Source organism: Bombyx mandarina, chromosome 11, assembly GCF_030267445.1.
Source record: "Bombyx mandarina strain Sakado chromosome 11, ASM3026744v2".
Lineage (NCBI taxonomy): Eukaryota > Metazoa > Arthropoda > Insecta > Lepidoptera > Bombycidae > Bombyx > Bombyx mandarina.
This window is the reverse complement of record NC_143218.1, coordinates 9,308,033-9,323,991: the sequence shown is the minus strand read 5'-3', so window position 1 is coordinate 9,323,991 and position 15,959 is coordinate 9,308,033. Positions and strand designations below refer to the sequence as shown.

At 35.3% G+C, this 15,959-nt stretch overlaps 1 protein-coding gene across 15 annotated transcripts in view; it reads right to left on the bottom strand.

Annotated features, from left to right (window-relative positions):
- Positions 1-15,959, bottom strand: part of Svil (Supervillin) — a 211,211-nt gene that overhangs the window by 52,881 nt on the left and 142,371 nt on the right. For 8 of the 15 annotated variants that reach the window (XM_089730870.1, XM_089730872.1, XM_089730877.1 and 5 more), the window contains one exon: positions 736-783. The exons of the other annotated variants lie outside the window; for them this stretch is intronic. In XM_089730870.1, the coding sequence (XP_089586996.1) occupies positions 736-783 (48 nt within the window). The remainder of the gene's footprint in view (positions 1-735; positions 784-15,959) is intronic. 15 annotated transcript variants of the gene reach the window in all.

Below are 15,959 nucleotides of genomic sequence, written 5' to 3'. Positions count from 1 at the left end.
TACACTCGAACACAAGTAGACGGTTCTCATCCTTTTTGCTGAGTACCCATATCCCTGAGCCGTAAGTAAGAATGGGTATCAATAGTGTTTCGTGCGTTAGGACATTAAAAATGAAAATTTATAAAACATATTGATTTTTTACACGAAATTATTATTGTCCTTTCACCGATCTACTGCCCGAATGGCGAACCGCTACACCGGGTGTCTTACCTACTAGGCCACTGACGCGTTTCGTTCCGCAAGTCGTGTGACATGTACCTGATTTACATAAGCACGCGTTATAATGTCACCGTGACGTAGCGTTACACGCTTCAGGTCTATGACCTTTCGTATGTATTTACACTTTTTTATTAGCTTACGTGTTTTTCAACATTCAGAATGAAAGAACGAAAGATCATAATTGAAATGTATTTATAATAATATGCTTATGTAAAAATTATCTGGGTAATTTCACTGGCTTACGAATCGAAAGGAACGCGACCATTTATAATAGACACATTACAAATTTGGAGCATCAACTGATATTTTTTTATCGAATAAAAATTAATACGCTTCAAAGAGCAGTGGAATAATTATTTCGTTATTATAAGTCGTAATGCATTTCTGCAAACGATCATGAGAACTTTATCGTAATTAGTGAATGCTGTTCAAAACTTTTGATTAAAACAAACTTTAAAGTGAAAATATTGTTCAATATTTTTCGTCGGTAAATATACGTGTAATTACTGTAATTACCTTTGCTCTCTCGCTGAAATCGATAGCGCCATGTTAACGGATACGTACCTGTAATCAAAACAAGGAAAACGTTAATTACAGAATACATCAAACAATACAACGATTGTCAGTTTCTGTCGCACACACAAGCATTCAAAAAGCCAAATTAATAAAATATTGTAATTATACATTGATATCTGAATTCGAATTGAATTCGTTACTATTTTCTCCCTGTCTTTTTCCTAATATTAAATTAATTGTAGAATTTTCGGCTTCGTACTTTATTAAATGTTAAGGTCAAGATCAAAATCATCAGAACAAAGCATTATCTATGTTTTAGTTCATTTGTTGCTATGTAATCGAGTAAGGCTGTATGTATTATAGCAGTGCAATTTTCAGCTGGATTCATGGTCCAGACGGCTGGCTGATCCTTCAGCTGGAGTCATGGTCCAGACGGCTGGCTGATCGTTCAGCTGGTCGTAGGACCGTCGGGGCGATTCGCCCGGTCCTTGTGGATTGGGTGAATCGTGACAGAGGACGCCTCACTTTCCGGCTCACGCAGGTGCTCACTGGGCATGGTTGTTTCGCTGAGTTCCTGCACCGGATCGGAGCCGAGCCGACGGTAGAGTGCCACCATTGTGGTTGCGACTTGGACACGGCAGAGCATACGCTCGTCGCCTGCCCCGCATGGGAGGGGTGGCGCCGTGTCCTCGTCGCAAAAATAGGAAACGACTTGTCGTTTCCGAGTGTTGTGGCATCGATGCTCGGCGACGACGAGTCGTGGAAGGCGATGCTCGACTTCTGCGAGTGCACCATCTCGCAGAAGGAGGCGGCGGGGCGCGTGAGAGACGCGCAAGCCCGCCGCCGTCGAGCGGGGGCCAGGGAGGCGGATCTCGCCCAAGCCCTGGCCCTCTAAGTGTTTCGGGTCCCCTACATATGTCGGTCTGGGGACCGGCGAAGGGGGCCTAAGAAGACGACGTGCAAGCTGCTCTGCACGCGTTTTACGCAAGAGCATCCGGGTGATGGAAGGCCAGCTATCCTCGACCCACGCTGGTTCTGACCCAGCGGGGTATTCCGTAGGATAACCCATTCTAACCGGCGCCATCTAGGCGGGCTCCGGATAGCCTGCCGACCGAGAGGGCTGGTGGTCGTGGCGCCGACGACCACTGGTCCGGCGTCCCGAGGGGGAGGGTGATGGGAGAGATGTGCTCCGCACTAAATGCTTCACTTTCCCCCCTTTGCCTTTTCATGGGTTCAGTCTCATGCGAGGTTCGGACGCGGGTTGTTGAGCGACAGGAGGTTTTAGTCAGTTCGACTCCGACATGCCCCGCCCTTCATCCCCAGGGGAGGGCGGAAGTCCGGCGATCTCATCTGCCCAAAAAAAAAAATACAATTTTCAATTTTGTATTTAATTGTATATTTTTAGTATTTAATTGTATTTAATCGTATGTAAGTCTATCTTATATTGTATTTATTTTTCACATGTGTATTTATGTATATATTTTTATGTAAGTTTATTATGATATAGCACCGTCCAGTCCACTTATTCCTCTCCCTGCAAGGTTGCCTGGAAGAGATCGCTTTCAGCGATAAGGCCGCCAATTTATGTCAGCAACTATTATTTGTTTTATTTGCTCACTCTGTACATATGGTGTTAAATAAAGTGTTATTATTATTATTTTAATAGGATATGTACTTTTTTTTATAGATGACTGATACACTTGAGGGGCTATTTCAGCGTTGCCCTAGCGTGTAGGTAAGCTCAAACCGGAGGTGTTGCTAGCACTGGCCCTAGCAAGAGCACTGCTTCGCAGAATCTACCACCGGATCGGAAACGCGACCCGCTGAGAAGATCCGGCGAGAAACTCAGTGGGCTGAGTCTATGGGTGTATGCACTAGAAAGGCTTCGTAACACAGAAGCCAAACATGACGCGCGGCCAGTTGCACTTTGCACTCCAGTGCACAGGGTAAAAACGGCGGCTACGGTGTCAGTGTCGAAATATTGATATTTTACTTGCAATCCCAATAACATTCACGTAGATTATTGACCTATTGCTATTATTTTCGTATGTGCATGTTAATGAACAATTTATTTTACATAACAAACACGTAATCTAAATAATACCACGTTCCGCATAATCTTTATACTCGATATTTATGGAATAGGAAAATCGTGATTATGATGATCTTAAGGAATATTATCTGTTAAGACATGTCAAACTTAAAGTAGTCATAATAACATTAATCTTCATTTTGTCAATTTATAAAAAATATTTTATTGACATTATCAATAGGGTCATTCCGACAACTCAATCAACTGCATCCTTATAAAATCCCGGTATTTGGGAAAACAATTATGACAAGACCACACACAATAACGTCCAAAATTCCAATGCGCAGTTTCGATAAATTAACGGTCACCTTCTCACCGCCATCAGCCGACCGTGTCGCAGCCCACCGCAAAATGGATTAGCCCGGTCTCCGATTGGTTATTACTGATGTCAATTTAGGAAATCAAAATCTCTGGTTGGTCAATTAATGATTGCATTGAAAATATACTTTTCTTCTTCAAATAAATCGTAAATAATTTGTTATTTTATGAAAATACAAAAGTTGAAATGAATGTGAATTGCAACAATATTTTTGTTTTACAACATTATAATTCAAAGCCAGTGAATGGTTCCCGAAAACGAAGACACTAGAAAGTAATCCTGGTGATTTGAAATATTCTTTTTTACACTGCACGCAATGTAACGCAAAAAAAAAACCAGTAAACACCCGGGATCAACGACCCGCTAGCCTGTCTCGTTAACAAAATTTCAATCTACCAAAATAAGCTAACCTTAGTGTTTAGTTTAGCAAATTTTAGACTTTTTTGTTGCTTAGATTAGCTTAGAACATACTCACGATCCATTTAGTATTAAGTGGTTTTGGAAACCTGAATTATATTTTTACGAGTTCCTTTTCATAATATTCATACATAAAGCATCTATTTACACTTTAATAAATTTTAACCAGAATAAATCAATTTATTTAAGTTTAGAATTAAAAGATTGTAGGTACTTTTGAATTTACTCTTCAATTCCAAATTGGAGCATCATTACATTACGAACAGACTTAAGGAATTGTTTGTTTACCGAATTAATATTTTATACCAACCAAGGTTAGTCTCTAAGCTTTGAATTCAGAAAACCTTTGATCGGTAATAATATTTACATTACTAAACGCAGCTCCGTACATTTCGACCTTGGATCGACAATTACAATCTCACAACTAGTTTGACATCACGATTAAACGGATAATTTTAAAATCCCCGTTTGTTTGGATTTCATCATGTTTTCTGCTTTAAAAATTACATTACTGTCATCGTAAACTTTAGTTTTTTTTCTGCCTTAACCTTGCTACCAATGAATGTTTAATAACATCTATAAATTAAAGATTAAATAACAAACTGTTGCTGTTTTATATCAGTTTCAACAGTGAAAGGTTAGAGTTGAATAGAATTTGTACCAACAAACACTACAGTACTGATTGATTTTTTTAAACCTCAACTATACTAACAATAATATCGACAGAGTTTATTTTCCATATTATTATTTTTTACAATTTACCTCAACGTACATGAGCTTGGAGATAATAATAAAAATCTTCAATAAAAACCCAGTTCTTAGCAAAAAAGGTCGAACATTACAAAACTCAAATAGAACCTGTATTCCCACGAGTTTCATAATGTTCTAGTACTGGCACCTTTCGAACATTAGCAATTCTATGAGCAGCATTTAGTGCTCGCGTGTTAATAAACCAAAGGTATCTATGATGAAATTAACATATAAAACTTAAAGAGCTTATTGCGTTTCATGGCTAGGCTAAAATCTAGTGGCTAAAATTAAGAAGAATAAAACTAGGAATGAGGTTATTCGATAAATACCTAAAGTCAGCTCAGAGTCACTAAACTCAAGCGGCACTGGGCTTGTCATATGTGTCTTAGAACCGAAAATCGCTGAAGTGGACGGGTTATTGACAATAGACCGCAAATCAACAAACGTTTTGTTCTCGACGTATAACAAACAAACGGCAGCTGGTAGAAATGGACTAAGAGAACTAAATTCCGGGCCCATTAGCGGAAATTGGGAGACGCTAAAATCAAGTAGTGGACGAGTATGGGCTGATGATAATCGTGATAAGTTCATGGATATATGGCAAATTTGTACTCGAGAGTTCGAGCATGTTCATTAATTTAGAACAAAGAAACAATAAAAGTTAAATACTATATAATACATACCAATAACGCGGCACCCGATATGTGTTCGCTCCTACTTGTATTCTATCGTATTCTATAGTTAATACATAAAAATCTAATAGAAATACAATTTATGATTCTTCATCAAGCTTAGTGCGAACGAAAAAGAATTCAAGGGTCAGTGATCTCGTATCATACAAATCAGGATGTATCGAGAGATCATAGCATAATGCTCGGGATTCAGTTCATTACTCCTTTCAAGTTACACCTTGTGATAATACACTTAAAGCAAACATTGTAGGAACGACATCTTATTTAATACCTGTAATTTTTATATTGCGTAAATCATCGATGAAGCTCCAAGTTTCTAATAAGCTCAATTCATTTTCACAGCAGGTGCTAGTGTCCGTTGGTTCAAACCTGTTGCTCATTTGTTACGACGGTTACTGGAATTATTTGTAAGACAGGAAAGTCATTTGTTCGCGATTTTATGTGTCCGAAGTATCAATAGCCGATTACCATGATAAATAACGCTAGACATAGTTCGCTGCTGGTGCTTTGTAAACAAGTTTAAAATCATCTATAGTTTCGAGATAACAAAAGGGTAATATTGTTTCCATGATTAAAATAAAACTAAGGCATAAGCCTAGCCAGAGTGATCGATTAATCCATACTCATATTGCTATACAAATGCGGAAGTGACTTCCTTTCTTGAACTAATCATTAAATTTCGCATGCATGTCGTCAGGAGTACAGAAAAAGACTACCCTGGTACTTTTTACATAGAAAAAATTCATCTTTTTTTAAAACTCAACTGAAGTATCATCAGTGAATATTTAGTGGTATTGTAAAACCAACAACATTGAAGAGCTTTTTCTTAAATGGTCGTATTTTGAACCGAACCGAAATGTCTTTGAATTGAAATTATGATGGGTCATTATGACCAAATCTATATAATTGCCATACAATGGAATACACGAAACAACCGCTTAAAACAGAAACAAATACAATACGAAAATAGAAAAACAAAAAAAAAAACAGGTTTTGCAAATCAACACATGCAAGCGAAAACATGATTTTCATCTTTAGACGTGAAACCGTCACGCTTATTGTAATTACGTTTTTGTGCCTAACACTATTTATTTACTTTATGCTATTGCTTAAAAAAAAAAGATAAATAAAGTTTAAAAATGAAGGTTTTTTTCGTTTCACAAAATCCTGAGCAAGGAAAAATCTACGGATATCTCAAGCTGAACATTTATAAGAATAGTGTTCTCAATTTGAAAAGGTAGGTTAGGTATACTCTACCAAACTAGAAGAGTAGTGCAGATTAATTAATTAACGAACTAGAGCCCATAAACTCTAAGAGGTTTAATTATATCGAGGGGCGAAAGGCTATTTGGTTTAAACGATATTTTTGCAACTTTACAGGAGTCATTGAAAAATTAAAATTTAAAAAAGATATTGTAACAAACTTCTTCAGCTATTTGAATGGAAAAAACTTCATTGAAGTTCAATTAAAAACATCGAATTGTTGATACTGATAGCAAATAACACGCACCTTTAATTACAAAGATAAATGTTGCGTATTGGGCGAAATATCGCTTAAACCAAACAGCTTTTTACTCCTTGATATAAAGATTGCTTAGTGGCAGTAGCATCAACGAAACATTTCAACATACAAGTAAAAAAGTATTATATATCAGCATATTATGTCCAAGACAATTAAAATACGATCCACAATACACAAACGTTCCTAAATCTTACTTCCGATAATAATACTCTTACTCACTCTTGCTACGGCTAGTGTTAGCAAATTCTCTCATGTTGAGCCCGTGAGCTCATCTACCCGTCCGCGCAAAGCTGGAATAGCCCCCTGGGCTACCATCGAATAGGTAGAATTAAAAATGATTATAATTCTGAGACCCGGGTCACTGTGGCTTGCGGTTATTCATACAAACAAGAGTCGTTTGCGGCCCGCTACGGCAGCGTGTGGTGTATAGTCATATTCGGAATCGTACTTTAACTTCGTATTCAGTAAGCCATGAATAAATTATGAGCATAAATAACCAATCGTATTCCCTTTGAAATCTTCACCGTTGAGGACACCACCCACACTTCTAACCACTTACCACTTTATCCGGACCTGCGCAAAAGCGTACTACTACTTCATGTGTCGTTAAAAAACGACACATGAAGTACTACTGTTGTGGAAATCATAGAACAGTGAAGTGGAAATTAATGAACCGACCAGTAACGTTATTTCTTTAATTAAGTGATTTTTAATGTTAAAGAACTAAATATATTTTTCGCCTTTTATTATTATTAAATTCCTCGCATAGAAAAGTATACTTCTAGAAAGTCGATCGTGAGCTCTTTTTGTTATTGCCCTTGTAGGCACGAGCATACGGCCCACCTCATAGTGAGTGGTTACCGTCGCCCATGGACTTCAGCAATGCCGGGGGCAGAGCCAAGCCACTGCCTACCGTTAAATACTCTCCACAAGGTTCGTTTGAAGAAGGACGTGTCATAGCGCTCGGCAAACACCGTGGAAGGAAGCTCATTCCAAAGCCGGATGGTACGTGGCAAAAAAGATCTCTAGAAACGCACTGTAGATGAACGCAGTTATTACCAGTCTATATCATAATATCGTTTTACTAGCCCCAAAATCGGACTACATTTTACGGTTCTAAAAGTAAACTAAACGACATTTCTGTTAAGTCTTATTATGAGTTCATTTTTAACCTAATAATTACATAGCTACATACAATAATTACAAGGAAATATAATAAGACAGGAAACGAGAAAAACCTTATAACGACATCAACTCTAATGTTTCTACGAAAAAAAAATATGAATACGTAAATCCACATAACAACGCACGTATGATATAAAACAAAGAAGCATAACAAACAGTAGGCACTAGAAAGGTTATTATTATTGTATGTCTCCACCGAGATTTGCTCGTGTTTATGAATATTCATTAAAATACAATACTTACATTCGTAATAATATTACATCATTCATTTCAAGGTGTTTAACTACGTATGAGTCATTGTAAAAGAGAGGGCGTGACGAGTATTACAATTAAGGTCATTTCATATCGTTACATTTATCTGTCTAAAACAAACCAATCTAGTGATTGATTTGTAGTTTCTTATTTAAAGATTAACTCAATCAAAGCAGCGTGTTAATAATATTCTACGGTAGGGTTAACCAGACTTGAGAAAGGCCAGACTTGGTTGCATCTAACAGTTGTCATTTTATCCGTGCGTTTGAAACACAAGTCCAACAAAGGGCCGGATCTCATTGAACGAACTCAAACGTTCATTACATTTTTAATATTAGGCAGCAAAATTAGAACACAAACCGCCTTGATTATCCTTAAATTTATCAAAAACATGCATTAGTTAACACGACTCGAACGCCACATATCCGTTTTTTATTTTATTGCCCTTGTAGGCAGACGAGCGTACGGCCCACCGGATGGTGAGTGGTTACCGTCGCCCATGGACTTCAACAATGCCAGGGGTAGAGCCAAGCAGTTGTCTACCGAATCAAGCCGCTGTTTATAGCAAAAAACTTCCCAGAAGTGCTATCTTTTTTTGATTCGGACGAAAGACGCGTAGGTGTGTCGCTTACAAACAAACGTGTTTATTTTGATATACCTACATAATAAAATCAGAAGGTACCCATCACAATATCTAAAAAAATCTACAGACAACACGTAGATCATTCGTGAAACAAAAATGGAAAGTATTCGAAAAATAATAATAAAATATAAAATATAAAAACGTTAAACTAATTTATGCATTATATTATCGCTTGCACAGAACATAAGTTTTTTTATATAAAAATTCCTAAAAAAGAATTATTATAAAGTTAAATTGTAATACATCGCAGTGTCAATTAACGAGATAATCTAATTCAAACATATTGTTATATAGATTTAATAATGTAGCTGTAGCTATAAGCTATAGGTTCAAGATTAATAATAATCAAAGAATAATAGTCAAGGCAAACAATATTAAACCGAAGGATTTGTTTTTTGTAGTTATGGACTATGACGTGATTCATTACTCGGTAAAGTTTTATAAAAACCTCGTTAAATATAAGTAGGATATTTTCACGTTTATTTTACGTAGACACATACTTAAAAAATGCACAAAATTTGTATTTTAAACATAATGAGCAACTGTTCAATCTCCTTTTCTCCATAAGTCGAACTAACCACTTTATTTTGTATATATTATCGAAAAAGCGTTGCTCACTGAATAACGCATTTAACTGCCTAAATTAGAATCGATAATGACAACTATAAACTAAAAGAAAAAACAATTTTATCAAATACTAGCTGACCCGGCAGACTTCGTAGTGCCTCAATCGATAAATAAAAGATCTAAACTTTTGTATAAAATAAACTTAAAACAAACAAAAGAAATCCGTACGACGGGGGACACATCAAAGGAAAAACAAAATTGTTATTTTTATTTAATTCCGAGCATTTTCATATTTATCTACCTTTTAAACCTTCTCTGGACTTCCACAAATAATTCAAGACCAAAATTAGCCATATCGGTCCAGCCATTCTCGAGTTTTAGCGAGACTAACGAACAGTAATTCATTTTTGTATATATAGATTACAAGACTGAGTACTAACAAAATTGCGTAAAATTTGTACGTTGATTAATCTACTCTTATCAAATATCAAACTTGCCACTTCATTTTGTAATCTATACAGTTCGCAGAAACTGACTAATTCATTCTACTTGCTTAATTACGCATGCTAGGATCAAATTACCTATAGACATATAAATAATAAGGTTGTATGCGACTAAAAAGTTAGAGCGTTAAATGACAAAGTGAATGTATATTTTTAATTTACTGTACTGTGTGAGTTTTAGTGTGTGTAATGTAAGCTGTATCAGGCTAACTGACGATCTAATAAACATCTATTTATCGACCAACTAACTTGTTTTAGTAACTTTAAAAATATAACCCACAACAATAAATCAACGTCACATCATGTTTAACAATTATGGATTTAATTTCTAACTCATCGAACTAAATGATAAGGTCTAAGTTTCCACAACAAATTATTGTGACTTCGAATATAAGCCCTTTGACCTGACTGCACTATATTGAGTGAAAGCGGCTTTCGCGGGACGCGATAAGAATGGCCGTAATCTTCATACAGACCGTTAGCACGTTTTTATATTATATTATTATTATTTCGACTTAAGAAACAATTATCGGAGACCACGTACAATAAAAAAACAAAGTACCAACATTGGGCTACTTAAGTAAAATTACAAAGTACAACTACCAACAGTGTGCTACTTACATCACGTTAAAAAAGTTCACTTTAAGAAAGCTTTGAAACAGTGGTAAGTAAACATTCTCGAAGCTGTCACATTTACGTTAAGAAGCGTACAAACTAATCGAGCTTCTATTGCGCTATGTCTACAACGATGCTCGTTCATAGAAGGTACCTATCGTGTGGTTTTACCGATTCACAAAAAACCGGAATTCCGATGACTCATGTTTACGTTCTAAATTAGAAAATTAACGAAAATATCTGTAATTGAGCACAGATTTATGTTGCTATAATACGTTGGGAAAAATACTGACCAAAATATGAAGTTTGGACATTACTAACATTGTTTTTTTTTAAGCATTTATTATTGTCTTCCTGTTTACAAAAATTCAGTCTAATCAGTGTCATCTCAACCGCCAAACAGCGCGGTTATGTCAAGAGCTTAGAATTATTTTACGCGATAGAATCAGTTTGAGCGTAGGTCGCAACACAACGAATATTTAAGTTAAAAGAATCTCGCTGCTTTCGTATGGGTTCGAAAAAAGCTCACCTTATACCGATAGAATTAGGTTGTTATAAAAAATGTCGTTTTATTGTTATATCTCCACGTCTCGTCATCGTAGTGATATTTCAATTCTAAATCTAGCTTTTAAGCACAAACAGGTTCATCAAATCGGTTCAATGGCTTTTACGTGATAGTCAATCGAATATTGAAAATTGCTTTTTTTTTTTTAATGTCAATAAGGACGCAAAGCCATAATATAATAAATAATAAAATGAATCTAAGTCTTGAAGAGTCATGCAATCATTATAAGTTAATTTCGATCATTGGGTGTTTACTAGTTAAAAAGCTATACCCTGTTCAAAGGTAATGTTAAATTTCTAAGCCCCGCAATGATATTTTTTTTCGGTAGCAAAACACGATCTATTTACAATAATATAAGATAAATGGTCATTATTCAAACGCAATTGAGATTTAGTCCTATATCTCACACTCGGTGTCGATCGCTAAAGATTGCCCGAGCAGAACGTATTCCCTAAATTTAAAAATAGCAACAACAAATAACGGTAAGTAACAATTAAATATTTTTAAATATTTTTTTTTTTTTTTAAATATCAACAATTATCTCGACAGTTTTCTTCCTGCAAACCTAATATGTGCAAACGATCCGAATGCTAATAATATGTATTGAGGAGACGTGTATTTAAAATAAAGTCACGTACATACCTATATTAAGAAAGTATTATTAGACAAGAGTGCGAATAACAACAATGTAAGCGTTCACTGCCTGTTAGCCATGATGAACAAACAAAAGCCGTCCAACTAATTTTCACACCAGCGAGTACCGCTATGACGTTATATGGGTCGGACAAGGTACACTATTTGAACCAGAAAAAGCCAGAAGGCCAGAAAAATATAAAATGGCAACGAACATAACTGCAACACTTGATGATCTTTCTATATTTCAGGACAATAATTGTGGCGGTCAGCGCAAAAGTGACCTAGCCCACAAATTTTCGTATTCGTGCTGATATATATATATTTATATATATATTGAAATTTATTTAAAACATTATAAATTTTCAAAGCAAACCGGCCTATCCATATTTTGACCCCTAGCTTGGCTAGATGGCTTTGTGAACATTATTTTGCGCGTATTGTTTTTGCCTACGAAGCAGTGTAAAAGTAAATCCGAACCTCATTATCTCCATACTATGGTAAGATTAGGCCACTTTTGCACTGACATTCTCAATTACTACATCGATTTTCCTACTCTTTTTATTAATTGTAGATATGAATGATAAACACCATAACAAATAGCTAACACACCTTCCTGCGAACTTTTATTATATATATGAATATTCTATGATCTATAAATAAATGTTATTAATAATTAAATAAACCATAACCATAACGATACATTTAAAACGATTAGTGAATTTACCGCAATTTACCATTTTTTAAATTACCATAAAATAATAAAGTAAATAATTCGAAATTCTAGACATAAAATGTGTAAGCATTTAACTTTTTTTAGTGACATTTTATTTTCGAAATAATTTTAATATTTAGATCTAGATAAGATAATAGAGTAATTTAGTATTTTTGAGAATAAAAGTTGTGAAAAACACATGAATAAACTGTGCTAAAATATTGCAGGGTCAAAGTTGGTATTTATTTTATAAAATTTTCCAACATTTTATATGTGTGATCACGGTATTATTAATAATGCATACAATGTTACATACATGTAATGTTTACTGGCGGTAGGACCTCTTGTGAGTCCGCACGGGTAGGTACCACCACCCTGCCCGTTTCTACCGTGAAGCAGTAGTGCGTTTCGGTTTGAAGGGTGGGGCAGCTGTTGTAAATATACTGAGACCTTAGAGCTTATATCTCAAGGTGGGTGACGCATTTACGTTGTAGATGTCTATGGGCTCCAGTAACCACTTAACATCAGGTGGGCTGTGAGCTCGTCAACCCATCTAAAGCAATAAAAAAAAAAAAAAAAAACTGAGATAATCGGGAAAAATATTACATTACGATATTTAAAGACCTCCCCGTAAATTTGTTATAAAATCTTGCACTTGACAATCATAAAAAGTAATCATTCAACATTAAGTTAAGACTCAATGTCCTTGATAAATTACTACATATAATAATTTCTACATTATATTATGTAGTTTTATAATATGTTGATACAGTTGGATTGAGAGAATCAAAGAGAGGCGTCGGATATGTACATTTATATTTCGTTTTTCTCAAATATTTTTTTGATACTCAATGCCGTAATTCGTATTTAGTTCAATACATTATGATAAATTAATAAAATTTTAATAGTCGATAAACTCGGTGTTCAAAACAGCCGAATTAGACCCAAGAATACATTATGTAAATTTAGCAAATTTTTTTTTCTTTAAAATATAAATCTCTCAAAAAAAATTAGACAAATTTTACTAATTTACTTTTATATTCCGTGAACGAGAACAAAATTAGCAGTGTGGAAAATTTGTCAAACAAAACGAGATAATAAAAATACTGAGAAATACAACTGTAAAAATGAATGATCCACTTATCACGATATAAGACAGAGAGCGTGAGGTAAAATACGTGATACCGGAAACTTTAATCTATTCAAAATAATAAAATACGTGACAGGTCAAACAGTGACCATTTTTTCAAATGTTAAACGCATATGAGCATTTTAGCGTTGTTATATGATGTATGCAATTGAAGGTTTCAATTACGACTAATAAAAATTACTAAAACAATTACAAGAGTACGCGGACGCAATCGTTTCTCTCTTTGCGATCCACGAGTCAAACATAATCGGTCACTTTCTTTCTAAAAACACGAACTGATAGGTATGAAAGTTTTTGTAGCATGCGTGTTTCCTAATAATCTTTGTAAACGAACTTATTGGACGACGAGAAAATATTAACAAAGAACAAGCATCAATGCACGTTGTCTAAACATCATAACGTATTAAGACAAGAGAACGCCTAACGTTTACGGCCAACAGAAATAAACACTTCACCTTCCGAAACACGTTCAAAGGAACCACAAAAAAAACCAAGATCGAAAATAAACGAAACTCCCTCCATATTATAAACATGAAAACTATACGCATCCATCAATCACGTGCCCAGAAATAGATTATCCGGAAACGCGACCCGGTCCGTGGTTAATTACCGTGACAACTAGAGTATACTCTTTATGCTATATCCGGAACACACCTCACTACTGACGGCTCGACTACTTACTTGGGCACTAATGCTTACTGAAATAGAATTTTATGTACTCGAATTCGTGAAGTGGCTATTAATCAGGATTGTAATGGTATGCAGATACCACTTAAAAATGCATTTAAGGCATGCTTACAGCGGCCTATTATACATTATTTTTTCATGGAGTTTACTCGCCGGATCTTCTCAGTGTGTCGCCATTCCGATCCGGCGGTAGATCCTGCGAAGTACTGCTCTTGCTAGGGCCAGTGTTAGCAATATTCCCAGTTTGAGCCCCGTGAGCTCACCTACACGTCAAGGAGAATCTGAAATAGCCTCTAAAGGGTATCAGCATGGGTAGGGAAAAAAAAATTTTTAAAGTAATTCCAAACTTATATTTTAATTAGCTGACTAATCTGAACTACTTTTTATTTAAGCAATAGACGAAACTCGACTAGACTAAAGATAAGTCAATATGAAAGGCACGGCTCTAGTCACAGAACTCGTAAAGGTTAATAAGAAGCAATCTCAGCGCAAACCAAAAGTTGAACCGAGATGTGATCCAATCTTGTCTAGCGGGTCGCAGTCAACCACCGCAAATCCTAATCATTTTACGGTTACCAAGAAAAAAAGCACCAAATCATTACAAGTAGCCTCAAAAAGAAACATGATTTGTAAACAATAAGTAGTTGCATTATGCACAGTGTAAAATTTTAGTAAAATTGTAATCAACGCTAAATTATTTACATGGTGTAAAATGCAACTGCTGCAGATAATTTATTAGGCTATGTGGAAGTTGTACCAGTTGTTAATGCGGTTTTAAAAATGATACGGGGTTTAAAGAATTATCCGAAACTAATTATCGTAAGCGTTAAACCATCGCGATTTCCATCCCATGGTAGATTCAGCCAAGCACTGCTCTTGCTAGACTCAGTGTTGGAAATTCTATTAGGTTAATCCCGTGAGCTCACCTACCGGTCCGTGAGTAGTTTGAATAGCCTCTTGGGCTACCAAAGATTAAGTCGGGGAAAAAGCAGTTTAACTATCACCATATGGTCTTTTTGTCTGAAAATCACCACCTACCGAAATAATTAGCATTGGTAATTTTATTATTATCAGTTAATGTATTACGTTATTAAATGTAAGACAACATGACTTTATTGTATATTTAAAATTTGCCCGTGATAATAAATACATTGCTATACCATATTTTTTGATTCAAGCCTTTTTAGTGTTACCGTGTTACCAGCAATACCAGCGGCTGTCTTCGTTATGTGGAACGTTTCCAACAGACCCGGTGCAGCACGACGAGTTTTCGTCCAAAATATACATTAATATGTTGGTCACGTAACAAATTATGGACGGACGTAGAATATGAAACCGTAGTATATGCAAATTTTGCTTTGTTGACATGATAAGGAAGGCAGTCCACGTTAAACTATAACATAACTTTCGAAGGACAATTTTTATATACACGTTTTAATGATTCCGCTTCTTTAGCTACTGTTATTTAATATGAATCATAAAAACGTTGGAAATTGTAATGTATTTTGCATTGAATAAGAAATATAATCGAACGATAACATATTTAGAAAAAAGAGAAAAAGCGGAGTCACGCTCTGAAGCACACGACCACGAGGTTCATCAGGCGCAGACCACTTTAAAATCGGTAGTGGATTGGTAATAATTTGATAAAGTAGCATTCCACTTGAAATAAAGTTGTAAGCAAATTTAAATACATAATAATATTACAGTTATCAATATGATTAAAGAACTTCGACACGTTTTAGGGAAAGCGAACAAATAACCGCCACTACCTCAAGTCAGAACATTTTAATGAACTTGGAGAACCAAAATCAATTTTTTTTTTTATTTCAATTAAAATAATAGTGTTTATTTTCATCATCATAAGAACGAAAATCAAATAAACCTTTGATTTGTAACTCTGACCGTTAAAGATTT